Genomic DNA, 27,639 nt, shown 5'->3' with positions numbered 1-27,639 from the left:
TCCTTCTTTACCCACTTTGGTGAGAGTTTTTAACATGAATAGATGCTAATTTTGTCAAATGCTTTTTCTGCATCTATTGATATGCTTGTGTGGTTTCTGTCTTTCCTTTTGTAAATGGTGATGTATCACATTGATTGATTTGTGTGTGTTGAACCATCCTTATGATCCTGGAATAAATCCAACTTGGCCATAGTGTATGATCCTTTTTATATAGTTGAATTCAGTTTGATAGTATTTTATTGAGGATTTTTGCATTTATATTAATCAAAAATATTGACCTGTCATTTTCTTTTTTTTTGTAATGTCATTGTCTGATTTTGGTATCCAGATGATGGTAGCTTTATAGAATGAGTTTGGATAGTATGAGAAGGATTGGTGTAAGTACGTAAATTCTTTGTATGTTTGGTGGAATTCTACAGTGGAACAGTCCAGGCCCAGACTCTTATTTACAGGGAGTTTTTAAATTACATAATGTCTCACTTCTAAGGATAAGTCTGTTCAAATAATACATTTCTTCTTGACTCAATTTTGGTAGGCTATATGTTTCTAGAAACTTGTCCATTTCTTCTTTGTTTTCCAATTTTTTGCCATATAGCTATTCATTGTATTTTCATGATTTTTTTAAAAAATTGCTGTGGTTTTTGTTGTTACTTCAATTTCATTTCTTACTCTGTTTATTTTTCTAACTTTTTTTCTTTTAGGTGGTAGTTTAGGTTTATTTAAGATTTTTGTTTGTTTCATGAAGAAGGCCTGTATTGCTTATGAACTTCCCTCTTAGAACTGCTTTTGTTACATCCCGTAGGTTTCTAAGGTTGGTTTTCATTGTCATTTGTCTCAAGGTATTTTCTGGTTTCTTGGATTTTATTGTTGAGTCATTGGGGGTTTTTTTGGTAGTATATTATTTAGTTTCCATGAGTTTGTTCTTTTCCTGTTTTTCTCTCTGTGATTAATTTCTAGTTTCATACCATTGTGGTCAAAAAAGATGTGTGAAATATTTTGGTGCTCCTATATTGAATGCATGTATATTAATGAGTATAATATCCTTTTCTTGTATTGATCCCTTTATCATTATATAATGTCCTTCTTTTTCTTTATGGCTTTTGTTTTAAAGTCTATTTTGTCCAATAGAAGTATTGCTACCCCCACTTTCTTGTTTCCATTTGCGTGAGATATCTTTTCCATCTGTTCATTTTCAGTCTGTGTGTGTCTTTCACCCTGAAGTGAATCTCTTGTGGGCAGCATACTATAGGTTTTTGTTTTGTTTTTCTTTATCCAATCTGCTACTCTTTCTCTTTTGATTGGAGCATTTAGTCAGTTGATCTCCCCTCCCCTTCCCTTCCCTTCCTTCTTGATTTATGCATTCCAGTTTTATTCAGTAAATTATAATCCTTTAATATCATCCCAGATTTGCCCAGTATGGGTTCCTTCAAGCTGGCCCCTGTATCCTAATCATTCTTTGCTGGTTTTATCTTGTTCTGGTTTTATCTCGTACTTTTCCTCCCCAACCCTGAAATCAGAAATTTTACAGAGGAACTCTCGTTCCTTTGAATGGAGCGTGGTATATTTAGAAACTAAGATCTGGATGGTATGTGTTTTCATTACTACAAACATTTGTAAGGTAATGTGATTTAATTTTTAGGTATGCTTGCCAACTCTACTGTTAAGGAAAGTTATGCTTTAGAGACTCCAAGTGGATTAGCTGTTTATAAATAGCACATTGTTTATTTGATGAAAAAGCTTTTGCTTGAATGGTGCTATTCTAAGGCTTTTAAACTTCAATAATAGATTATTCTCTCTCCCTGCTTTAAAAAATATATTTTAGAGGTGAACTTTAGCCCAAGAGATCATATGTACTATACTTTCTGAATTAGAATCCACAATAAGAGTCTTCTCCAGATAAACTGACCATAATTTTTTTAACTTCAAATATGTGTAGGTTTCTCAGTGTGTTGTGACATACTACTAACAAAAATTTATCAAGAAAAAATGTTGAAAGAATTATTCTGAATTTAAGATATAAACAGAAGCTTTGGAACTCTATAAAGACACTTTTGGCTCTATCTTTGTAAGATAACATTAGATTTTAGTTTAAAAGCCTCAGCCCAGAGCAAACTAATGTAGTCAGTCAACAGCCAGGTTTACTGATTCCTAAGGGTCAGAGAGCTTTGGATTGGGCCCTGAACAATGTGGTCCCTTCACTCTTCTAAGTTTGTCTTCAAAATAGAATTTGTCATTCTTACCCATCTTTTATTTCTCACGGATTTTGTAGAAATTCGTAGAGTTGAGAGGAGATAAGTTGGATTTAGCTACTTACTCAGTGTGGCCTTGAGTTCAAGTAGTGGGTAGAAATGCTGAGTGTGAGCTGCATATTCAGGTTATGAAATAGTTAGAAGTGTGTGGCTTTCACCTTTCAGGTTCCACAGCTACCTGGGGGATATCTTTATAGTCAAATCTATATTCCCCACCCCCACCTTAAGGGTTCTAATAAGGAAAAGTGTGTATATGCAGGGCTTCCTGTCTGTTATGTTGCTTAGGATGATAGGCAGAATCACAAAAAAAAACCTGTTAGTATTTAGAACTACGAAAATATTTAGCTCATTTGTCATTAAATCCCCAATGTATGAATATTTATTTATGAATAAATACATTGCTCAGCCAGTATATTATTATGTACATTGTAAAATAGAGCAGAAATGTTCAAAAAAGGAGATAAAAAGAAATAGAAGTTCTAATATTCTTCATGTATCTTGACGGACCTTTGGGAATTAGTATCAGGATAGATTGATATTCCATTCCCTATAATAGCAACAGCTGCCAAGCAGGTCAAAATATCAGCATCTGAGTGTTAGGGACACACTGATTTATTAAGGCTAAAATACGGATTTTAATATTAAAAAGTAGCAGATTGTTACCACTTTTTTTTTCTTATGGCTAAACACACAGCATAAGGAAGTTCCTGGGCCAGAGATTGAATCTGAGCTTCAGATGCACCACACAGGAACTACTGCTATCACTTCTTAATAGCTCACTGAGTTTTGAAATTGGGTCTCCAGAAGGAATTTATGTAAGCGTATCATACTCCAAACAAAAGTAATAAATGGAAATTTGAGCTAAATAGATTTTCATGTAAACTAAACTTTAGAAAAGTTACAAAAAATATTACAGACACCTATGTATATGCATAGCCACACCAAAAAGACTTTTAGGAAATATTTGACAGAATGGTTCTTTGACAGAAATATTTATCATAGGTTTTCTGTAACATAGTCGTTATATGTTCTCTTTCTTTGGAATTCTGTCATAGGTGATTGTTGAAATTATTTCTATTTTCTTCTCAGGTAGTAGATTCCATGGATGCATTAGATAAAGTTGTCCAAGAAAGGGAAGATGCCCTTAGACTTCTTCAGACTGGTCAAGAAAAAGCTAGACCTGGTGCTTGGAGAAGAGATATCTTTGGAAGAATCATCTGGTAGGTGGCTCTTCTAAGATGAGAGTGGAAGTCCCATGCCTCATTGCCCTTTTCAGTATCTTTTAAGAATATGAGATGTATTAGAGATGTGTCTAATATAAACAGAGGTCCCCAAAACTCCAGGATATGAATGAAGATTGCTTTATCTGGTAGCCCAGACATCTCATTCCTGTGATTCAATTATTTATAGGTTCTTTATAACAGTGGTTCTTAATCTTATGTGGATCATATGACCTTTTGAGAATTGGATGAGAGTTATAGATCTGTTTGCCAGAGAAATGTACATGTGCACATGTAATTTCTGAGGGCTATAAACCCACAAAGCTAATTTTAGGACATGCCTATCTTTGCCCATTAAGAACCTGGAACTATTAAAAAAAAGAAGTTCTTGAAGATGAAGGCCACAAAACCAGTCTCAGCTTGCTTCCATTGCCATTAAAATAAGCCCTAGTCCAAATTTTGAAACAATTTCATTGTATTTTTCCACTTTTTGTGACATCTTGGCCTCCATGTCCAGTTCCAAAGTCCTGTCAGGTGTTGGGAAAGGATCTGATAATAAACATACTCAATTACATATTCTGAGGTATCAGTAACTGAGAGGGTCCAATCTCTTCCAGGGCATTTGGGTTAAGCTGCCAAAAGGAAGCATCGTTAGTAGAATTTTAAACACTGGTCAGCAAGATCAAGAAGGCATTTTGAATGGTTGGAGAACTTCCCTATGCTCTTGAAATTATACCACATAATGGTGCTTACCCATTTGATAGATTCTTTTCATGGAGTTTGTGGTAATGGGGCTGCTTGGAGCCAAATTTAGGGGAGTGGCTATAACCGTGTAATCCAATACAGAGAAGAGAGGAATTGCCAAAACATCTGCGTAAGAACTTTGATGTGTTTTATTTTCTACTAAAATTTATTAGGATTAATCCAGTTGAGGTCAGTCTCTGTCAGTTTTAGAATCCATTAGAGTGCTGTTCTCATTAAGGATTTTAAATTTCTGCTTTTTGGGGGGCTGTGGCTTGATACAGGAATCTGTTTCCAGACCAGAGATTGAACCCAGGCCACAGTGGTGAAAGCACCAAATCCTAACCACTAGGCCACCAGGGAACTCCCTAAAATTTTACTTTTTAACTTTCTTAGAGTTAAAGTAGTGAACAAAGCAGTTATATCATCTTTCAGTGCCTTTTCCCTAATTTTCTATTGCATGTTAAAGATATTTAAAGTAGCCTTTTAAATGCAGAGCTCTTTCTTAAAAACATTGCATCTACTTTTTAATTTTTTTCTGACCAAAAAATTATGTGGCAGTAATGTCAGAAACTACTTTTTGGATATGTCTTGCCCTTGGCTGTTGAGAAATAATGATAGACTATCATCCTGATGAACTGATGGAATTCAGTATCATCTATTCTGCTTAAAGCAGTGTGGTCCAGTGTTGCCATTGTACTGCCTGTCAAATTGTACACTAAATGCCAAAACTGCAAAGAGATTAGAACTTAAACTTCTAATATTACAGATTAATTCTGGATTTTTAATAAAGATTGGTTAAAAACCCTGAAATTAATCCCTCTGTAAAAATCCTACTTTTTAAATTGAAATACTTTAAAATAAAATGTGTGAATAGTATGAATTCACAGTTTCATTTTTCCCACTGAACATTATGTTTTTTTAGGTTTTGTTATATTGAGGTATAGATATAGATAGATATCTATACCAGTTAGTGCAGCTTATTTACATTTTAAAAACATAAAACATATGTATGTAAATATCCATGTTTCAAATGATACATGTGTATGTATACATATATAAAATTAGTTCATACATATATATGTGTGTAGTAAAAGTACAAAATATATTTGGTAATGATATACTTCAGTTGATGGCTCAGCTCTTGCCAAAGTAAAGAACTTAAGCTGTACCTTTACACTTTTAAATACATATATATTTTAAAAGAGTGATCTGAAGCAAACATTGCAAAATATTAACGTCTGCAGTTTTTCAGTGAGTTCATGAGTGTCTTATTATATTATCTATAATTCTCTGGAAGTTTAGAATACTTCATTGTTTAAACCATGGAATTTTTAAATGTTTATAAGTCAATTACATCTCATTTTATTGAAAATAGTTGAAAGAAGGCTAAAACTATAAAGTGAAAAATATATATTAAATGTTTTCCTTTTTAAATTTAATTGTATTGGAGTATAGTTGACTTAAAATGTTGTATTAGTTTCATATGTAGAGCAAAGTGAATCAATCTAAATATATCCATTCTTTTTTCCCATATAGGTTATTACAAACTATTGAGTAGATTTTCCAAAATAGAGGATCTACTGTATTAAATGTTTTCTGCAATGTGATACCTTTTTGTTTTCTTGGCAGGCACAAGTTCAAGCAGTGGCCTATACCTTGGTACCTAAATAAAAAATACAATAGAAAACGGTTCTTTGCAATGCCCTACGTGGAACGTTTTGTCCGGTGAGCATAAGTGCCCCTAGTAATAAAACATCTTTACATAAGATGACGTATATTAAAATAGCTTTGCATAACTATTACATGTTCACTGTGGGAAAACTAAAAAACTCAGGTTAAAAAAGAAATTAAAGTCTTGTGTAATCTCACCATCCAGAAATAGTTACTGTTAGCATTTTAGTGTATATCCTTTCAAAACTTTTCTTGCCTCTCTGTTCATTAATCTATATGTAGGTAGATGGCCAGATTTTTCTGTGATGTTGAAAGAAAGGCCCGGACTCTTCAGCTGCATAGAACGTGAGCTTGAGCTTGTATAATTGTAGGGCTGATGAAATGAACAGGGGGTAAGGTGAGGAGAGGAGCCTGTTGCATAATATCTGAATTCATGTTATCCTGTGGAATGGTGATTTCCAGATATTTTCTGTGACAACTTTTTTTTTTCCTGCACTATTAATAAATAGAACACAGGGCTTCTATTATAGTAGAGAAGTGGTCACATGAACCCCCAAGCTAATAATTACAAGAACAAAAAACGTTTTTTAGAAACAGCTATTTTAAAAGCACTGAATTCACATCCAAAGGCAGACAGAAGAGCCCAACGAGAATTTAGTCCCCCAAACTACAATTGAAATGGAAAAAAAAAAAAAATTTGCTATTTTGTAGTTACTGGGGCAGGAGTGATGCTCAATTCCCAAGACTGGCTACAGAAACAAGGTGAGGGAACTGCCTGGTTCCTGGCTAAAGATGCTGCAGATCAGAATTCAAGGCAGGAAAGCATGCTGGAAATTTAAAGGGGACATCCCGGCAGCAGAAGAACCACAGCTTTTAACAACTGCCTTAGATAGTATGACCACCTTTCAGCAAGAGTTCTTTAAAACTGATTTCCTCCTGTAAAAGCTTATTTCCATATCAAAAAACCAAAACCTTTTTCTTTTTAGGGCAGCACTCATAGCATATGGAAGTTCCCAACGCTAGGGGCCAAATCAGAGCTACAGCTGCTGACCTGCCACAGCCAGCAACGCCGATCTGAGCCTTGTCTGTGACCTACATACACCACAGCTCACGGCAATGCCTGATCTTTAATCCACTGAGTGAGGTCAGGGATCATACCTGAATCCACATCTTGATCCATTCATCTATCATGTTTCCATGTCTTGGCTATTGTGAATAGTGTTGCAAGGTGCATGTACGTAGGGGTGCATTTATCTGTTTCAATGAAAGTGTTGTCTGGGTATATGCCCAGGAGTGGGATTGCTGGGTCATATGGTAGTTCTATATTTAGTTTTCTGAGTTACCTCCATACTGTTTTCCATAGTGGGTTGTATCAGTTTACATTCCCACAACAGTGTAGGAGAGTTCCCTTTTCTCTACACCCTCTCCAGCATTTATTTGTAGACTTACTAATGATGGCCATTCTGACCGGTGTGAGGTGGTACTTCATTGTAATTTTGATTTGCATTTCTCTAATCATCAGTGATGTTGAGCACTTTCTCATGTGCTTATTGGCCATCTGTATATCTTCCTTGGAGAAATGTCTACTCAGGTCTTCTGACCATTTTTCAACTGGGTTTTTTTGTTTGTTTGTTTGTTGCTGTTGAGTTGTATGAGTTGTTTGTAATATTTAGAGATTAAGCCCTTGTTAGTTGCATCATTTGAAATTATTTTCTCCCATTCCATGGGTTGTCTTTTTGTTATTTTTATGGTTTCCTTTGCTGTGCAAAAGCTTGTCAGTTTGATTAGGTCCCATTGGTTTGTTTTTGTTTTTATTTCTGTTGCTTTGGGAGATTGACTTAAGAAAACATTTGTATGGTTGAGGTCAGAGAATGTTGTGCCTCTCTTCTCTTCCACGAGTTTTATGGTATCTTGTCTTAAGTCTTTAAGCCATTTTTTTTTAATTTTATAATTTTTATTTTTTCCATTATAGCTGGTTTACAGTGTTCTGTCAATTTCCTACTGTACAGGGTGACCTAGTTACATATACATGTATACATTCTTTTTTCTCACATTATCATGCTCCATCATAAGTGATTAGATGTAGTTGCCAGTGGCATACAGCAGGATCTCATTGCTTATCCACTCCAAAGGCAGTAGTTTGCATCTGTTAACCCCAAATTCCCAATCCATCCCACTCCCTCCACCTCCCGCCTGGCAATCACAAGTCTGTTCTCCAAGTCCATGATTTTCTTTTCTGTGGAAAGGTTCATTTGTGCCATATTTTAGATTCCAGATATAATTGAAATCATACGGTATTTGTCTTTCTCTTTCTGACTTACATTACTCAGTATGAGAGTCTCTAGTTCCATCCATGTTGTTGCAAATGGCATTATTTTGTGGGTTTTTTTATGGCTCAGTAGTATTCCATTGTGTATATATATCACATCTTCCTAATCCAATCATCTGTCAATGGACATTTAGGTTGTTTCCGTGTCTTGGCTCTTGTGAATAGTGCTGCAGTGAACATGCAAGTGCGTGTCTTTTTCAAGGAAAGTTTTGTCTGGATATATGCCCAAGAGTAGGATTGCTGGGTCATGTGGTAGTTCTATATTTAGTTTTCTAAGGTACCTCAATACTGTTTTCCATAGTGGTTGTACCAGCTTACATTCCCACCACCAGTGCAGGAGGGTTCCCTTTTCTCCACACCCTCTCCAGCATTTGTTATCTGTGGACTTAGGGTTGATGGCCATTCTGACTGGTGTGAGGTGGTACCTTGCATTTCTCTAATAATCAGTGATGTTGAGCATATTTACATGTTCTTGTTGGCCATCTGTATATCTTCTTTAGAGAACTGTCTATTCAGGTCTTTTGCCCATTTTTCCACTGGGTTGTTGGCTTCTTTGCTGTTGAGTTGTATAAGTTGTTTGTATATTTTAGAGGCTAAGCCCTTGTTAGTTGCATCATTTGAAACTATTTTCTCCCATTCTGTAAGTTGTATTTTTGTTATTTTTATGGTTTCCTTTGCTGTGCAAAAGCTTGTCAATTTGATTAGGTCCCATTGGTTTATTTTTGCTTCTATTTCTGTTGCTTTGGGAGACTGACCTAAGAAAACATTTGTATGGTTAATGTCAGAAAATGTTTTGCCTAAGTTCTCTTCCAGGAGTTTTATGGTATCTTGTCTTACATTTAAGTCTTTAAGCCATTTTGAGTTTATTTTTGTGCATGGCGTGAGGGTGCGTTCCCATTTCATTAATTTACATACTGTTGTCCAGTTTTCCCCAGCACTACTTGCTGAAAAGACTGTATTTTTCACATTTTATATTCTTGCCTTCTTTGTCGAAGATTAATTGACCATAGGTATCTGGGTTTATTTCTGGGTTCTCTGTTCTGTTCCATTGATCTGTTTTTGTACCATTACCACACTCTCTTGATTACTGTAGCTTTGTAATATTGTCTGAGGTCTGGGAGAGTTATGCCTCCTGCTTGGTTTTGGTTCCTCAGGATTGCTCTGGCAATTCTGGGTCTTTTATGGTTCCATATAAATTTTGGGGTGGATTGTTGTAGTTCTGTGAAAAATATCATGGGAATTTGATAGGAATCACATTGAATCAATCTGTAGATTACTTTGGGTAGTATGGCCATTTTAATGATATTAATTCTTCCAGTCCAGGAGTATGGAATATCTTTCCATTTCTTTGAATTCTCTTAAATTTCCTTGATTAATGTTTTATAGTTCTCAGTATGTAAGTCTTCCACCTCTTTGGTCAGGTTTATTCCTAAGTATTTAATTTTTAGGGGTGTGATTTTATTTTAGTCTTTTTGCCTTCTCTAGGGCCACTCCCACATTTGGAGGTTCCCAGGCTAGGGGTCTAATCAGAGCTATAGCTGCCGGCCACAGCCACAGCCACAGCAATGCCAGATCCAAGCTGCGTCTGCAGCCTACACCACAGCTCACGGTAATGCCAAATCCTTAACCCACTAAGCAAAGCCAGGGATTAAACCCACAACCTCATGGTTCCTAGTCGGATTCGTTAACCACTGAGCCATGACGGGAACTCCAGGGGTGTGATTTCAAAAGGTATTATATTTTTGTATTCCTTTTCTAATATTTCATTGTCAGTATACAAAGATGCAACCGATTTTTGAATATTAATCTTTTTTTTTGTCTTTTTGCCATTTTTTTCTTGGGCCGCTCCCATGGCATATGGAGGTTCCCAGGCTAGGGGTCTAATCCGAGCTGTAGCTGTCAGCCTATGCCAGAGCCACAGCAACTCGGGATCCAAGCGCATCTTTGACTTACATCACAGCCCACGGCAACACCGGATCCTTAACCCACTGAGCAAGGCCAGGGATCGAACCCACAAGCTCATGGTTCCTAGTTGGATTTGTTAGCCACTGAGCCACCACGGGAACTCCTGCATATTAATCTTATATCCTGCTACTTTGCTGAATTCGTTGATCAGTTGTAGTAGTTTTTGTGTGGAGTCCTTAGTGCTTCTTATATATAGTATCATGTCATCTACATAGAGTAACAGTTTTACCTCTTCTATTCCAATTTGGATACCTGTTATTTTTTTGTTTGTCTGCTGTGGCTAGGACTTCCAATTCTATGTTGAATAAAGTGGTGAGAGTAGGTATCCTTGTCTTGTTATAGATTTTAGCGGGAAGGCTTTCAGGTTCTCTTGAGTATTATATTGGCTCTGGGTTTGGGAACTAACTTTAAATGGCCTGTTGGAACTTTCAGCCCCATCCCTGATTTTTGGGGAGAGGAGTTTGGGTCAGTTGCCAGTGGCCAATAATTCAATCAGTTGTGTCTTTGTAACAAAGCCTCCATAAAACTCTAAGAAGGTGTTTGGCAAGTTCATGAACATATGGCAATTTGGGGAGATTGATGGGTCTGAGAGAGCATGGAAGCTTCTTATCCTTTCCCCATGCCTTTCCCTCTTTCCTCTGGTTGTTCCTGAGTTATATTCTTTTATAATAAACTGGTCATCTAATGAGTAAACAGGTTTCCGGAGTTTTGTAAGCTGCTCTAGCAAATTAAACCCAAGGGGTCATGGGAACCTCTGATTTATACCGAGCCATTCAGAAGTACAGTTAATAACCTGGACTTGTGATTAGCATCTGAAGTCCAAGGAGAGGTTGTGGGAATCTCCGGTCAGTAGCAGGTCAGTCAAAAACACAGGTGACAAGCTCTCATGCTATATATAGACCATGTGAAAAATTTAGTTGAATTCTTGAACACCTTCTTGGTGTCTTAATTGCTTGATGGTCATGTAGGAACACCCCCACCCCCAGTGGAATTGGGTCTAGAACCCCTTTCTCTATAATATATCCATTCTATGTGGGCACCAGAATGTTCGTCTTTTTCATCATTAGTGCTGTATATTGTCAGTCCTTGATTTAATTCTTCCTGCAAAATGTCTCCAGGATCTGTCCTTCCTACTCCCATTGTTTCTGCCAAGTGCAATCCCTCTTCACCAAATTGAACTATTGAACATCTTCCTCATGCCACTCATTCAAATGTTGCTTCCTGGCTAATTTTCCTCAAACTTTTTAATCATATCAGTATTGTTCAAAAACAGTTAGCCATCTACAACTGGAAGGACAAAATCCAAACTCCTTCCCACCCAGTGTTATCACAGTTTCGACTTAGCTACTTCATCAAAGTCAGACCTGTTTCCCAAACCTAATTTGATCATTTTCCCTTTTTGCTACTCCTGTTCCTACAGCTTTGAACTTTTTCTAAATTCACATTTTATTTATTTATTTTGTTTTTTCTAGGGGCCACTCCCATGGCATATGGAGTTCCCAAGGCTAGGAGTCGAATCTGAGCTGTAGCCGCTGGCCTACACCAGAGCCTCAGCAACGCCAGATCCAGCTGCGTCTGCGACCTACACCACAGCTCACGGCAACACCGGATCCTTAACCCACTGAGCAAAGCCAGTGACCAAACCCGAAACCTCATGGTTCCTAGTCGTATTCGTTAACCACTGTGCCACAACAGGAACTCCTGAATTCACATTTTAAGGCCCAGTGCAGATGCTAAGCAATCAAAGAAATTAACTGCATTGGCTTTCCCTCCTCACTTTTTCCAAACCTAATGTGTAATTTGATCCCTTGTCCCCTAATCATAATAGGTGAAGCTATAAATAACATGACTTTAAAGTGTGAGAATTTATGAATCCAGTGTCACTTTTAAGGCTTAAACATACTTAGTTTTTAAAACTACCCTTTTTAGCCTTATCTTCAGAGCATGCAGCATTATCTTTTGATTTTTGTTTTTTTCTGCCCCACCTGTGGGCAAATGGAAATTCCTAGGCCAGGAATAGAATTTGAGCAGGAGCTGTGACCCACACCATAGCTGTGGCAATACTGGATCCTTAACCCATTGCACCAGGCCAGGAATCCAACCACAGAGACAAGCTAGATCATTAACCCACTGTGCCCCAGTGGGAACTCCTGACTATTCTCAAAAACAGCCAACTTTTATTCTTTCACATGGGCTTATTTTTTTATAAATGGCCAAAATTTGGTCGAAGCAAAGACTGATGAAAAGAATAGGTAATCTGATTTCAACTTTGTTTAGTCTTACTTTATACTTAATTTACAAAGTAGTTTATATATTTTGTATATATACATATTTTTGTCTTTATACAAATATAACCCTTATCTCAGATTTTGTGACCACCATAGCACTAGCATATTGTAATTATTCAGTACCTATCTCTTTATTGTTGCATTTTATATAAACATATGACTAATTAACAAACTATCCTGTAAAATATCAATTTAAGTACAGTAGCAGCTTTCCCAAAAGTCTCAGGTTTTATCTCAGGATGTAAAAAATCTAATGTAGTAGGTACAATTACAGTGTTTGTGAAACAAAGGAGAAAGCCCAGTCTGTTACAGGCTCGCAAGATCTGTTTTTTTTTTTTTTTTTTTTACAAGATCTGTTCTTTCTTTCAAGTCAAGAAATAGAAAAGAGAATCCATGTAGGGTTACAGATGCTTTTGATTTTGTGTTTATCATTGATTTGTTCACAGTGATTATTAAGTTTAATAATATACACAACAATACAGATACTGGCATGATTGGAGCCTTTAAGTAATTGATTTGGATACATGTTGGTAGTACTAATGTGAAAATAATTTTGTGTAAATTGCTGTTATGCTTTTATTATTCTAGAATGAGAATTGAGAAACAAGCCCGCATCAAAGCAAGGAAGAGAAGTTTGGAAAGAAAGAAAGAAAAATTCCTTCAGGAAAAGTTCCCACATCTTTCTGAAACTCAGAAGTCAAGTCATGTCTAAGCTATGTGAACTCTTAATTTACCATTTTGTTTTTGTTGGATTACAGTCTATATACAGAAGTAAACACATATTGAGTGGTTTATAAATAGTATTTTTAGTCAAATAACTATCAGCTATTTCAAGTGTTACAGTACACGTTAATTTTGGAAGCTGTCAAAATCAGGTATAAAGTTCAAATTAAATTCCCATTTTTGTAAATTCTGACATCTAAGCAGACTTTCATTAATCACTTGTGTCTTGGAGTAGGAAAGTGATATCAACTGCTATAGCAAAGGCAATAACATATCATCTTTGGAATTCGGGTAACATTTTTACTACTATTGTTAATAGATATGAAGAGGCTGTGGATTCTCCTGTTAATAAACAGTGAGTACTTTCATTCAAAATAATGATAAACACATTTAGTACTTAAAGTAGCAAGTTACAACACAGAGTCAAAAAATTATTTCTGGAATGGCTAGTAATTTTTATTTAATTTTGCAAGCCTAAGGTAAAAAGCATAGGCATCAATAAAAAGCAATTCTACCAATCCACTGGTAATATACTAAACAGAGTTGGAAAGCATTTTACTGAAAGCAAAATATTTAGAGAAAATAGACATTTATACAAAATTATAAAATGCTTGTAATAAGAATAAGTGCATTTCAAGGAAAGCACAAACTTATTTTAATTTATAGAGCCAGTTAAAGCCTTAAAAAATTTAAGTGGAAATTGAAATATGCAAAAATGTATAAACATTCTACAAAAGATGGTTGTTCTTTTCCTGAGTATACTAAAGCTATGAAACTTAAGGTGACACAAAGGTGTAGACGTTTGGGAACTCTTCTCAAGGGCATTTCCTTTCTACACACTGCTTCCCTCCTTCTTCATATTCTTGTTTAGAAATCCACATCTGCTGAAAGGTACCCTGTGAAATGGAAAGAGAAAAAGGTAAGTTACTATATATTAAGTACCTTTTCTCTTTTTTTTCCTTTTTTTTTTCTTTTTTCTTTTTTTGCCATGCCTGTGGTATGTGGAAGTTCCTGGGCCAGGGATCAAATCTGCACCACAGAAGGGACCCAAACCACTACAGTAACACCACTAGATCCTTAATCCACTGAGCCACAAGGGAACTCCTATGTGCCTTTTTATTAGAAAGACTTTTCTTTCAGTATTTTCATTTTCACACCTTTTTATCTTTGAAGAACTCTTAAACCCCCTCCCCAAACAGTACTCAAATTATACCTTTTTCAGTTCTGCCCTACAGAACACCCAGAGACACTGTTTAGTTTTGCCTAAGGTTATAGGGAATATTAAATCTTTCTATATCTGTTACACTGTTATGAAGATTTAGAAAATGCTGGAAAAAGAAGATGGAGGGTTTAGCTGTGATGGCTTAGTTAAGGCAATAATAGGAATTGTTGGAAGGCTACGTACGTCCTAGTACAGCACTGATGAAATATACTAGCATTTGATTAATGGTAAACAATTAAAACTCAAACTAGGATAAAGTTTTGCAGATACACAGACAGTAGTCACACGCACTATACAATATAAATAGAAGCTGAAAGAAGGAAAACAACCAAAGGAGGAAGGAACCTGGACTCTGTTACTATTTCTCCTGCTTAAGACATGTAAGCAGGAGAAATCCATTCTCTGTGATACACGTGGATTCATCTATCTACCCAGTTCTGAACTAAATTCTATTAAAAAACTAGAAACAGAACATTGGCAAGAAATACATAAATGTACAGTTACAGACATTTAGTAACTTTAAAATGTTCTGCATAATTACCTAGTGACATTTACTTTTGGCTCTCTGAGGTGAAGGGGAAATTCTCCAAACCTAGGGTTCAGGTAAGTACAAGGACTTCTTCCTGATTCAAGGTAGCACCAATCCAAGCAACATGCAAAACCAACAAGACTTCACCATTTGTCTCAAGAACCAATTCCTGACTTCCTCTACCTCAGCAATAGATACAAGGAGCAATCAGAACCACAGAAGGAATGATGTAATTTTAAATGTGCTGCAGATAAGTCCCAACCAGTGGCAATGGGAGTACTATTAGAAGAGGCATGGATAAGTTAACATTCCCACCTCTGTTTGAGTGAGGGGGGATATTGAAATTAAGCCGACAATACCCACCAACAAAACAATGAAGCATCCTGTGTCATATTACAACATGTAGACCTGCTATCAGGTCTGCCACTCATTTGATAGTTGTAAAATGCAAAGATAAATGATGCCCTGGAATTATTTTTAGTCTTTTTATGAAATTTAGCATCTTTAGCAATACATTTAAGTTAAACAAAAATCTTAAACTACTTTGCAAAGTAGTTTATCTACCAACCAAAGAAGCTAGAATGGAGCCACCGATCCATGAGCTAAACCTCCGTTCCACTGTCGTGTTATTTGCAATCAGTTTCAACCGCATACTCTTAAAAAAAAAAAAAAAAGGAAAAATATTAGTATGTACAAATAAAACAGGTGACTCAAATTAGGAAATTTAATTTTGATGACTTAGTGGCTCTGGTTCAAACTCGAATTATATATGATTATTCTGCAAAAGCTAGGCTAAGAGTAGACATAGGTTGAACTACTGCATAGAAAAATATTTTAAATTTTGATTATTATGTCTTATAATGGGTAATTTAATAATTATGTAAACCTTAGAAAACTGCATACTAGAGAGTATAGCATTCACAGTTTAATCCCACAACAGCAAATATGTACTTAATGCTTACTATAAATCAGGTATGATGCTAAGGGCTTCATGCTAATATTCATTTCCTCCAATATCAACTATAATTATTATGCCAACCTTCTGTCCTTTCTGCAGTCCTCATCAACTTTCTAACTTACTTTTTAGGTTTTCATCCTATCCTAATCCCTATTATTAGTTCACCTCTCCCCATTCCTCCCTGCCCCTATCCAAATCAAGATGCAGACATCAGGTCTCAGGAAAGTTCATTGGTACTGCTTTCTTCCCAATGAGTGTTTCTGTTCTGCTTGAGCACTCTCTCAATAAACATGGTTTTCCTAGCTCAGCACTATCCCTATCTCACTTTCTATATCCAGATTCCACCCCCGCCCCCAGTAAGTTGCTTCCGAGGATAGTTCTCAATTGTTGATACTTACCAGTTATTCTATACAAGAACACACAGTTTGAGTCTTTTTGACAGTGAACTAAATGTGTGTGTAGCAGGGATGGAGTAAGTGGAATAGGTGGGAGAGGGTGCTGGGAGCAGGAGGGATGAACACAACTGGGTGACAGCTATTACAATGGATTTTTTCCCGTTATTGCATTAAACTTTAATTGCCTCCTAATATATAAGGATAGTATCTAAATGGTCTTGACAATACCTTGGATAGCCCATGTCTATATTCATTATTCTGGAACTTTCTGTGAAATTGATGATCAGCACTATAATTAAGGTATATTTCATATTAGACTATATATCTCCAAGAATGTAAGTCAATCTTGTGCCTATATCAGTACTTAAATTAACAATTATAAAAATGGCACATGTAAAACATTCATTATGAGAAACCAAAGGCTATCAAATACACAAATCCTATAAGTACTATTACAGCCTATGTACCCTTAATAAGTTAGTTTTTTTGTTGTTGTTTTGCTCTTTTTGTCTTTTTAAGGCCGCACCTGTGGCATATGGAGGTTCCCAGGCTAGGAGTCTAATCAGAGCTACAGCTGCCGGTCTATGCCACAGCCACAGCAACACCAGACCCAAGCCTACATCACAGCTCACGGCAATGCCAGATCCTAAACCCACTGAGCAAGGCCAGGGATCGAACCCACAACCTCATGGTTCCTAGCTGGATTAGTTTACGCCGTAACACCACAGGAACTTCTGGCCTCACTCAGTGGGTCAGGAATCTGGCATTGCTGTGAGCTCTGGTGTAGGTCACAGATGGGGCTCAGGGCTCAGATCCTACATTGCTGTGGCTGTGGTATAAGCCAGCAGCTGTAGCTCTGATTTGACCCTAGCCTGGGAATTTCTGTATGCCATGGGTGTGGCCCTAAAATGCAAAAAAATGGGGGAGGGGAGGTATTATACCAGGCACACATGAAATATATCAATCTATTGAAAAATGAACTATAAAGTTCCAGTTCCATCAGCAATGTGGCTACAAATGACTGAAACCACTACTAAAGAACAAACAAAACTTACTGGTGGAGTTTTCTGAGAGAGTTCTCTGTTCAACCTGTCAGTAAAGCTCTGTATTAGGGTGTTTCCTCCTGCCACTATAACGCTGCCATAGAGACCCTGGGATGAAAACAAAAATAAATTAGTTCCAAATGTTGCCAACAGTTTTTTAAAAAAACTACAAACAGAACCATGTATTCCACTACAATCTTCCCTTTTTAAGTTTTTTACTTGTATGTTGACCTAGCGGCTTAATCACGTGGTTCTCAATCCTGGCTGCACAGTCAACTTACTTAGGAAGTTTTTAGAACACCAATGCCTAGCGGCCATTAAATAAAAATCTCTGGTGATGGGGTCCAGGCAATGCTTTTATTAGTTTTTTGTTTTTTGGTTTTTTTAAGGACCGCACCCACAGCATATGGAGTTTCCCAGGCTAGAGGTCCAATTGGAGCTATAGCCACCAGCCACCAGACACAGCCATAGCAACTCGGGATCCGAACCGTGTGCTGCAACCTACACCACAGCTCACGGCAACACCAGATCCTTAACCCACTGAGCAAGGCCAGAGATCAGACTTTCATAATCATGGGTACTAGCTGGGTTTGTTAACCACTGAGCCACGACGGGAACTGCAAGTTTTTGTTAGTTTGTTTAAAACTCTCCAAATGATTCTACTGTGTATTAACGTTTAAGAATCAATCATTTAAAGCAATTATTCTAAAACTCAATCATAATTTTTTGGCAGATAGCTACCAGTATTTAGAGGTATATTTCATAATTTTATGATTTTAGAAGGCTCATCTAGAAGTTGTGATATTTAAAATTAGTTAAGATTTAATGATTATGATGGACAATACATACAACAGTGCTGGCCAAAATAACTACTACCTTTCTCTTCTGCAGGGATGAGCTTTTTCTTTTTCAAAATCCTCCTGCTGAGGCCTCCCCAAATAAAAATAAATTCCTAATAATAAGGAGTATATTTACCTCTAATTTGCATGTATGCATCAGAAAGTTAAATATCAGTTTGCTTTTTTAGTGGCTAAGTTCATATTTGAAAAATTCATTCCAAATGTCTAAATGATCTAACTTTTGAAAGAGAAAATGGAATGTAGAAGCATTTCCTCTACAATCGACACTGGTTAAAAGGAGAAATTTCACTAAAAAACAGAGTTATCAATCTTTTACATTAAATCTACTTTAAATCAATTGCCTTCCCCTTGAGTTTATATTAAACTTATAACCCTGTTGTCCTAGAAGTAGCACAACTGGCTAATTAAGTAGTTGAAATAAGGAATATTTTTCATAACTACCCAAGTTTTTTTTTGAACATGACTTTTTATACACCCTTAGTTTTAGCACTACGCTCCATGCAAATAAATTAACTCAAAAAGAATTCTGAGGCAGTACACTGGCTAAAAATTAAATCTAGGGTTTAAGTAATATGTAATCTAATAATTATATGGTATAAAATATGGAATTTGTCCTTAAAATTTGTCAAAGCACAAAAAATACGAAGGTAAGAAGATCTAAACTAAACTCCATGTCGGAAGTTCCCTTGTGGCACAGTGCAGCCAAAAACAAACAAACAAAACCCCACTAAACTCCATGTAAAAGTTACAGAATTTAAACCACACCTTCCTGAAAAATAAAACTGAACTACACACATGAAAAATCACCAATAACATATATTTTGGCTTGCCACATTTTAGGAAGTCTCTGGAACAGCACTGTCCAAAAGAATTTTCTGTGATGAGAGAAACGTTCTCTAGCAAGTAGCTATACTTATGACGTGGCTAGTGCAACTAAAGAAGTGAAACTTAAACTATTTATTTTATTTGAACTTGCTACATGTGTCCAATAGTTACCACACTGGACACCACAGCTTTAAAATTACACATTTTTGGGACTTCCTGTCATGGCTCAGTGGTAACGAACTCAACTAGTATCCATGAGGATGCAGGGTTGATCCCTGACCCTACACAGTGGTTTAAGGATCCAGTGTTGCCATGAGCTATGGTGTAAGTCACAGATGTGGTTCAGGTCCCGAGTTGCTGTGGCTATGGTGTAGGCTGGTGGCTACAGCTCCAGTTCAACCCCTAGCCTGGGAACTTTCACATGCTGCGTGTGCAGCCCTAAAAAGACAAAAAAAAAGAAAAGAAAAAAAGAAAATTACACATTTTTCCTTTGCTAGGGACTTCATTTTTTTACATATTCTATTATAAAATGGACTTCAAAGTCAATGGCCAAAGTTGCCAACTTAAATGATGGCAATTAGAAATAACGGGGACACTGGTTTGCCCTGAAAGACAGCTTTATGCCATAAATAAAACTGGCACTTACTGGTCTGATATCAATATCGCACATTCCAACACTTGTAGTGACCACATGACTGACACCCAGCATTGTATTTCCTGATAATCCCTATGACAAAACAGAAACGAATAGTCACAAAGAAGAACTTCAAACAATAAAGCACATCCAAAAAAATTTAGCCTTATTTAGGATTTATAATTACATAGAGATTTTTACAGGAAAAACCAAGCTAATTATGAAATAAGCTTTTATACCTTTACATTGGAAGGGTCAAATAATCCTTCAGGAATCTTTAACCTTTCTGCTCCAAAATCACAGTTGTAGCCATTGGGGAATTCATAATGAACAGTTGGCATCTGTGCAGCTACTCTAAAACATCAAACAATATTAAACAAAAGACAAAAGCAATCCTCTTAAGAATTATAAACTACTAAGGAATCAACAACTTGTAAGAAAGCAGAGTGAGAATCTTCTTTTAAAATGTTATTTAGTACTTCTTAACTTTTTACCTTTAGACCAGTTAAGCATACTCTACAATTTTTTAACTAAACGAATCAATTTCTGTCCTAATTTATAAAGTATGCAGTTTTTTTTTTAATTGGAGTATAGCTGATTTACAATGCTGTGTTAATTTCTGGTGTATTAGAAAAGTAATTCAATTATATATACACACAAACATATTATACAATTTTTAAAAAGATTAGTATGAAGGTTTTAATGAGCTCTTAAATTATAAGCCTCATAGAAAAAATAAGAAAACATACTGTTCATCATAAGTTGAATCTGATACTTGAAGTACTGAGGCTTGAAAATCTTGGATAACACACTAAGGATTAAACAAAAAAAAGAGTTAAGACACAAGGTTATTGAAATTTGTCTTTGCAATCTATATTTTTATAAACTTTTTTTTTTCTGCTCATGTCTGCAGAATGCAGAAGTTCCCAAGTCAGGAATTGAACCTATGCCACAGCAGCAACTCAAGCCACAGAAGTGACAACACCAGATCTTTAAGCCACTGAGCCACCAGGGAACTCTGAAAAATATTATTTAAAAAAATACTTTTCTTAATGAAACTGAACCACATACCTGGATGGCTAAATCATTTTGAGGGTATAAATCTACCCAGCAAGGACTCTGAGCCTCAAGAAACCCAATTCTAAACACTCACATTACAAGCTATATTGTATAACATTTAAATTGTAACCATCATCAGAGTTCCCGTTGTGGCACAGCGGAAACGAAATCCAACTAGTATCCATGAGGATATGGGTTCGATCCCTGGTCCTGGCTCAGTGGTAGGCAATCCAGCACTGCCATGAGCTGTCATGTAGGTTGCAGACGGGGCTTGAAACCTGCATTGCTGTGGCTCTGGTGTAGGCCAGCAGCTGTAGCTCTGATTTGACCCCTAGCCTGGGAACTTCCTTATGCTGCGGGTGTGGCGCTAAAAAGCAAAAATAAATAACCATCAGGGAAAAATGATGAGATAAAAACAAGTGGGAATACTTGTACCATAGTCCTACATAACAACATTGGCTTTAGAACAGTTTTATCCTTTAAAATAAGCTTAGGGAGTTCCCATCGTGGCTCAGTGGCTAAGGAACCCGACTAATATCCATGAGGATGTGGGTTCAATCCCCAGCCTCTCTCAGTGGGTTAAGGATTCAGCATTGCTGTGAGCTGTGGTGTAGGTTACAGATGCGGCTGGGATCCGGCGTTGCTGTGGCTGTGGCGTAGACCAGCAAGCTACAACTCCAATTCAACCCCTAGCCTGGGAACCTCCAAATGCTGAGGATGCGGCCCTAAAAAGCAAAAATAAATAAATTAATTAAATTAAATAAGCTTAGACTTAGCAAGATTTCATTAGCTGAATATATTTTAAAATGTATATATATATATATATATTGCATCTTCCGTAATTTTTTGACTGACATAGTATAAAACAGTTTAAAAGTTGTGAAATACATATGACCTCTGAGTTGCTAAGGAAAAATCTCGTTGATATTTAGGTAAAATTATTATTATTTTTTTTCTTCTTTTTAGGGCCGCATCTTGCAGTATACAGAGGTTCCTGGGCTAGGGGTCAAATAGGAGCTGCAGCTGCCATCTGCAACCTACATCACAGCTTATGGCAACACCGGATCCTTTGACCCACTGAGTGAGGCTAGGGATCAAACCCACATCCTCATGGATACTAACTGGGTTCTTAACCCACTGAGCCATGATGGGAACTCCTAGGGAAATTATTAATAAGCTTCAAAATTTTTCCTTGTACCAACCCCCCCCCCAAAAAAATACTTATCCTTAGGTGTAAAAAACTGTCAAATAGGATACATCCCTGCCATAGAAAATTATGACTTTCATCTTTTACTGTTAGAAATGAATATATAGGAGTTCCTGCTGTGGTGCAGCAGGTTTTAAGGATCCAGCATTGCCACATCTAGTGTAGGTTGCAGCTGCAAAGAGGATTCAATCCCTGACCTGAGAACTTCCATACGCTGCAGGTGCAGCCCCCACAAAAGAAAATAAATTAAAAAAAAGAAATTAATACATATTGTGATGTGAGAGTCCAATTTACTAACATGACTCCCCTATCAGTAAGTCATGATCAGAGATGGATTTTCAGTAAAGAAAGTCTCCCATTGAGAAACTTGCTATGAACAATAGCACATTTTTTAATATTGCTGACTCATGTTAGGAAAGAGAACATAACTAAGCCACACTAGCAGAGCAGCTCTACACACTAAAAACATTGCCTTAGCCAAAAAATGTACAGAATAGCGTATTTGTTTTTAACCCCCAAAACAATGCTCCTTTCAGGTCTCACAATAGTAATTCAAATGAATATAGAGTTGTTTGTTGAGATATTGACAAGTATGAAAAAACCCACCCCCAAAAGCTATTAATTTTGTTTGTAAAACATCATCAGAGATATAAAGTTTGAAAATATAAAGTACTCATAGTCTGTTCAAACTCACAGCCTATAATGCTTTCATAAAGAGAAAAGGGTTACTTACATTACACATGTAATTGTGCCAAGACCTGGTAACCTGTGGCAACTTCTCTTTTCTTTTCCAGTTTGCTGGAGATCCTTCTCGAACAGGTTCCTGAGTGCCAAGAGCACGTGCTTGGTTAAGAGTTCAAAATATGGACGTAGGGAGTTGGAGATAAATCCCAGAAATAAAATTCAATTATCACTTACTTTTGATGCAATCATATATGGAGGAATCAGTTCTATATTCATTTCTTGGAAGAGTTCTCTGCACTGCATTGTAATAAAGTCTCCAGCAAGAGGGGATTTCACAATGCCTATGAAACAGATTAAACAAGGCTAAGAAAGCATTAAATCCAAATTCCTTGGGACAAATTTCCCCTGTGTATTTATAAATGAGTAATTTCTTTCAAGTAGAATTAACACAACTACCCCTCAAAGCATGAATGAAGCAGTGCTGTCAGTTTTCAATATACACTATACACTAGAGGTTTTTTTAAAAAACACTCTTAAAAAAGATATTTGGAAACTGATAAACTTTGATAGTCCAATTCATTGCTTTATTTCATGACCTGCGTCCTCAGTGCACCCTGTTAAATACAGTTACCTTGCTGAAGGACATAGCCATCGTGAACTGGAATCGCAGTGGTATGAGTGGCTCCACTGTCCAAAATAAGCCCAGTAGAACGACCATTGGCAAATCTGGTTTACAGAATTAAGGAAATGAAAGTATCAAGTTTCTAAAATAATGTTTATTGTAAAGGGAAGGTTTTGTTAAGGCATTTTAAAAACATGTGCATTGTGACTTAAAATGTGTTAAAATATAGGGATGAAAGTTGGTATCTAATAACAACTCTGGTTTAAAAACATGACAACAGCAGGCTGGACTTCCAGAATGGTGGTGTGAGGAAGTCAGAGAAACATTTATTCCAGAGATGTCTATTAAGCTGGTCAAAATTAGCACAGTTATTCAAAGTACCTGGCATAGATCAAAGGGCTTACAACAAACTTAACTGAGAAGCATTTAACAAAATCTAAAAGAACGTGGTAAGAACAGTGGAAGGCTGACACTTGAGCTAAGAACCAAAACCATTCTCACATAGGATTAATTAGAACCATTTCAGCAGAATGGCAGCTGAGTGGCAGCTATCCTCTCCCCCAACTCAATAGGAAGAGCACTTCCAGAAAGATTCAACAGCCAATGAATACAGCAGATTTCATTTATCCAATTTTCCACAGCTGCAGAGGCCTACATCACATGAACATTGTAAACCTACATTGAGAAGTAGAGCCATTCACTGCGTCATCAAATGTTTACTGAGCATCTATTATGTGCCTAGTGATGAGTCCAGTGCTCACTAAAGAAGGGAAGGAAAAAGGAGGTCAGTCTCTCACTGTCATTCCTTAAGCACAGAAGATACACAGAGCTGAACCAAAACTGTCTCTGCCCTGAAGGATATCCTCTTTAGTGAAGTAGAGATCAATAAAGCTATAAAAAGAACAGCTATAAAAGATGCCCTAGAGAGTATAATGGAGACCACCTAACCAATCCCTGGGAAATCCAAATGTAAACTGGGGCAGGGGACATGGAGAAGAGTAGGAACACGTGGTTAGACCAGGAGGCAAGACAGCATGGTGAGGTCAGGGAAGTGCAAAGTAGTTCAGGAGACTGAAAGATGGAAGGAAGGAAGGGAACGATGTGGAAGATAATTCTGGCTCAAAATAGCAGGCTGGCAATTAAAGATTATTAGAACTGCAGTGTAAAGAATGGGCAAGATAGGAAAGGCTGTGATAATTGGGAAATAGCTTGCACCTTATGCAGTGGCGGCTGACAGAAATAAATGAATTTGAGAGTTTGGACTTGGGTGGGATGGCTTGGAGAATACACAGGTTTTGATAACTACTAAATTTAAAGGGCTAATGAGAAGGATTTCTGATCTGGATAACTGAGAGTAAGATGACACATGAAGGAGAAGGAATAAATTTCAGGGGAGGGAAGATAAATTCAACTTTGGACATAATGAATTTAAAGTGCTTAAACCAGATAACCAATAGAAAAAATTACAGTAGGCAGCTGGACATGGGCCTGGAGCTCACAAGAAAAATCTGGGATATGTACATGGATTGGGAATTTGTCAGTGTATAACTAGTATCTGAAGCCAAGGAAATGGATAGTTAAACCAGAAAGAACATATAGGGGTGGGGGGCAGTGGGGGTGGCTAAGAGCAGAAAATGAAGCAGGAGCAGGAATGATCAGAGGAAAGAGATCTGAGAATAAATGGCCAGAAAGGTAATTTTATCTTAACTCATGGTTACCAAAATAGACAGGTAGGGGGATGAGAGGGAGATGGACTTGGGGTTTGGGATTGGCATATGCACAATGAGGTTGATGGAATGACTGGCCAATGGAAACCTGCTGTACAGCACTGAAAACTCTACCCAATATTCTGTGATAATCTATGAGGGAACAGAATCTGAAAGAGAGTAGATGTGTGTACATGTATAACTGAATCACTATGTTGTACAGCAGAAATTACCAGAACATTGTAAATCAACTATAATTAAACTTAAAAAATGACAAAACAAGATAATTTATCTTCGCTATTAGTGGTACACTACTGATCTCTGGTCAACTATATACATAAACACTAATTTTATCTCTATTAGTACAAAGTGATACAGCTAATGCCGGACTAAAAAGCAGCAAAATGGTATGTAAGCCCTCCTATAGATAACAGTTATAAAATCTGGACAAATTATTTTAAGTGATCATTTAAAGATACTTGAAAATATTCAAAAGTACCCAAAATTCAGCCAAAACTTATTCTCATGAAAATGCAACTGGAAGGGGTAATAAGAACTGCAAGTTTGCAGTTTCCTTGCCTGAAAGTGCTTCCCAGCTCCATAGCTCAGGAAAGCACTGGTTTAAAATCACAACTATACCACCCTGAGTGAACAGAAAGAAAGGAGTTCAGGGCTAGAAAAAAGCTGGACATTTAAGGTAGAAACTCTGAAAGCAAGAGACACACAGAAGGGGTAAAATCCAAAATCTGATTATAAAATCTACCCACATCTCTGGCTGATGACTCAACTATTCAAGATCAGGACTTCAGGGTAACCAGAAGAGTTAATGCGCTCTGAAAAAATGAAGGGGCACCAGTGAGTTCACACAATTTTCTACCTTTTTAACTAAATGAGTTCTCCAACAGTATACAACTTGAAAAGCAGAAAGCTGAGGCCTGCCAACTTGAGGTGACAAGACGACAGAGCCTGAGGCTGGCAGATATAAGAGCCTGGCTATCACTTAAGTCATAAAAAGACACTACTCTTCTCACTAATATTTTTGTTTTGGAAACAGAGTTATCTTTTTCATAAAACTTATTTTTATTGACATTAATGTGTCTATTTTTGCTATTTTTAAGTAAATGTCAAAAGTCTTAGTTTTATATTCTCAAACAGTAATTGACAGTTGTAACTCACATAAACAAAAGCTCTGTGGCATCCTCAGTAATTTTTGAAAGTGTAAAGGAATCCAAGGCCACATTTGAGAAATTAAAACAGTTTTTAGAATAATACTAGGATGTTATTTGCCTTTTTCACTGTCATTCTCTCCCAAATGTACAGGAGAGTTTTCTAGAGGCTATGTCATGTGTGATAGACACACAAAAGACTGAAAAAGCTAGATATGAGCATCCAACTTCTGCTATTAAGCCCAATGTTAAAGAAATTTGAAAAACTGTAAAATGAAGCCACTCATTAATATTTTTGGTTTCAGAAAAGTTATTTTTTATTAAAATACTTTATGCTGGGGGGTGGGGGAGATGCACTGAGGGTTTGGGATGAAAATGCTATAAAATCTGATGGTGACGATCATTGTACAACTATAAATGTAATAAAATTCACTGAATAATAAATAAAATAAATACTTTATGCTTATTATTAATTTACTTAAAATAATAAGCAAATATAATTTTTAACTTTCTGTTTTAATTTCTTTCTCTTTTTTTTTTGGCCTTGACACAGTATATGGAATTCCCTGGCCAGGGATGATCAGATCCAAGCCTCAGCTGTGACTTATGTCACAACTATGGCAACGTGGGACCCTTAACCCACTGTGCAGGGCTGGGAATTGAACCTGCATCCCAGCGCTCCAGAGATGCCGCCAAGCCTGTTATGTCACAGTGGGAACTCCCCTGTTTTAATTTCTAATATGGCAAATACTGCCTGATATGATCCATGTAAATAAAAGCTGGAGGAATTAAAAGTTTGAGAACTGCTGGGCTAGAAGAATGCAGTAAAAATCGCCAGCCAGAGCCAGAAATGTTACAAATTGTACAGGATAAACCATCTACTGCCCTAAAATAAATTACAAGAGAAAAAAAGGAGGGGTAGAATCTACAGAACACAAGACCTAAGAGACATACTGAACAAATACAATACATGATCTTTTTTGTTTGGATCCTGATTCAAATACACTACACTGTTTTATTTTGTTAAGAAAATAAATTCTGGTTATATCCTTATTTTTTGAGAGAGAGAGACTTATATGGTAAAATCTTTTAGAAATACATGCTTAATATCTGGGATTTACTTCAAAACCATGGTGGGAGGGGAAAGAAGGTAAGGTTTTAACTAATACAACTTAGTTCTGTGCTAAAAACTATTGAACCCTGGGTGATGGGCCCATGAAGGTTCAATATACACTTCTATCTTCTTTTGTGTTAGAAAATTTCTCTAATAATTTAAAGTTAAAAAATAAAACAATGCCAATTCTGTTTATATACCCTTGTAAGGAAACAGCCAAACAGAACCTACATTCAAATTCAGAACTGCCATTTTCAAGTTGTGGCCTGGGACCAGTTTGCTTACTTTGACTCCAATTCCTGACAGGGTTATTATGAAAATGATAATGCCCATGATGAATCCGCTGGTAGTCTTTCTCCTCTACTCAAAACTTGCAATGGTTCTCTAGAGTCTAAAGTTCACATTTTTTAATATCTAACATGCAAG

The 27,639-nt window shown here is 36.6% G+C and overlaps 2 protein-coding genes across 3 annotated transcripts in view; one reads left to right on the top strand and one right to left on the bottom strand.

The window, feature by feature from the left end:
- Nucleotides 1-13,376, top strand: part of MRPL47 (mitochondrial ribosomal protein L47) — a 29,997-nt gene extending 16,621 nt beyond the window's left edge. For both annotated transcript variants that reach the window (XM_047786974.1, XM_047786983.1), the window contains exons 5-7: nt 3,339-3,469; nt 5,843-5,938; nt 13,055-13,376. In XM_047786974.1, the coding sequence (XP_047642930.1) occupies nt 3,339-3,469; nt 5,843-5,938; nt 13,055-13,178 (351 nt within the window). In that variant the 3' untranslated portion in view covers nt 13,179-13,376. The remainder of the gene's footprint in view (nt 1-3,338; nt 3,470-5,842; nt 5,939-13,054) is intronic.
- A 244-nt stretch (nt 13,377-13,620) lies between these two features.
- The window catches only part of ACTL6A (actin like 6A), a 29,145-nt gene continuing 15,126 nt past the window's right edge, over nt 13,621-27,639 (bottom strand). Inside the window, exons 6-14 of the mRNA XM_047786963.1 lie at nt 23,237-23,331; nt 22,840-22,946; nt 22,655-22,744; nt 20,405-20,466; nt 19,895-20,009; nt 19,668-19,748; nt 17,349-17,444; nt 15,509-15,595; nt 13,621-14,085 (exon numbers count right to left, since the gene is read on the bottom strand). Of these exons, the coding sequence (XP_047642919.1) occupies nt 14,005-14,085; nt 15,509-15,595; nt 17,349-17,444; nt 19,668-19,748; nt 19,895-20,009; nt 20,405-20,466; nt 22,655-22,744; nt 22,840-22,946; nt 23,237-23,331 (814 nt within the window). The 3' untranslated portion in view covers nt 13,621-14,004. The remainder of the gene's footprint in view (nt 14,086-15,508; nt 15,596-17,348; nt 17,445-19,667; nt 19,749-19,894; nt 20,010-20,404; nt 20,467-22,654; nt 22,745-22,839; nt 22,947-23,236; nt 23,332-27,639) is intronic.

The sequence above is a fragment of the Phacochoerus africanus genome, chromosome 1 (assembly GCF_016906955.1).
Source record: "Phacochoerus africanus isolate WHEZ1 chromosome 1, ROS_Pafr_v1, whole genome shotgun sequence".
Taxonomy (NCBI): Eukaryota; Metazoa; Chordata; class Mammalia; order Artiodactyla; family Suidae; genus Phacochoerus; species Phacochoerus africanus.
Note: the sequence above shows the minus strand (reverse complement) of the source record. Positions and strands in the feature narration are given on the sequence as shown.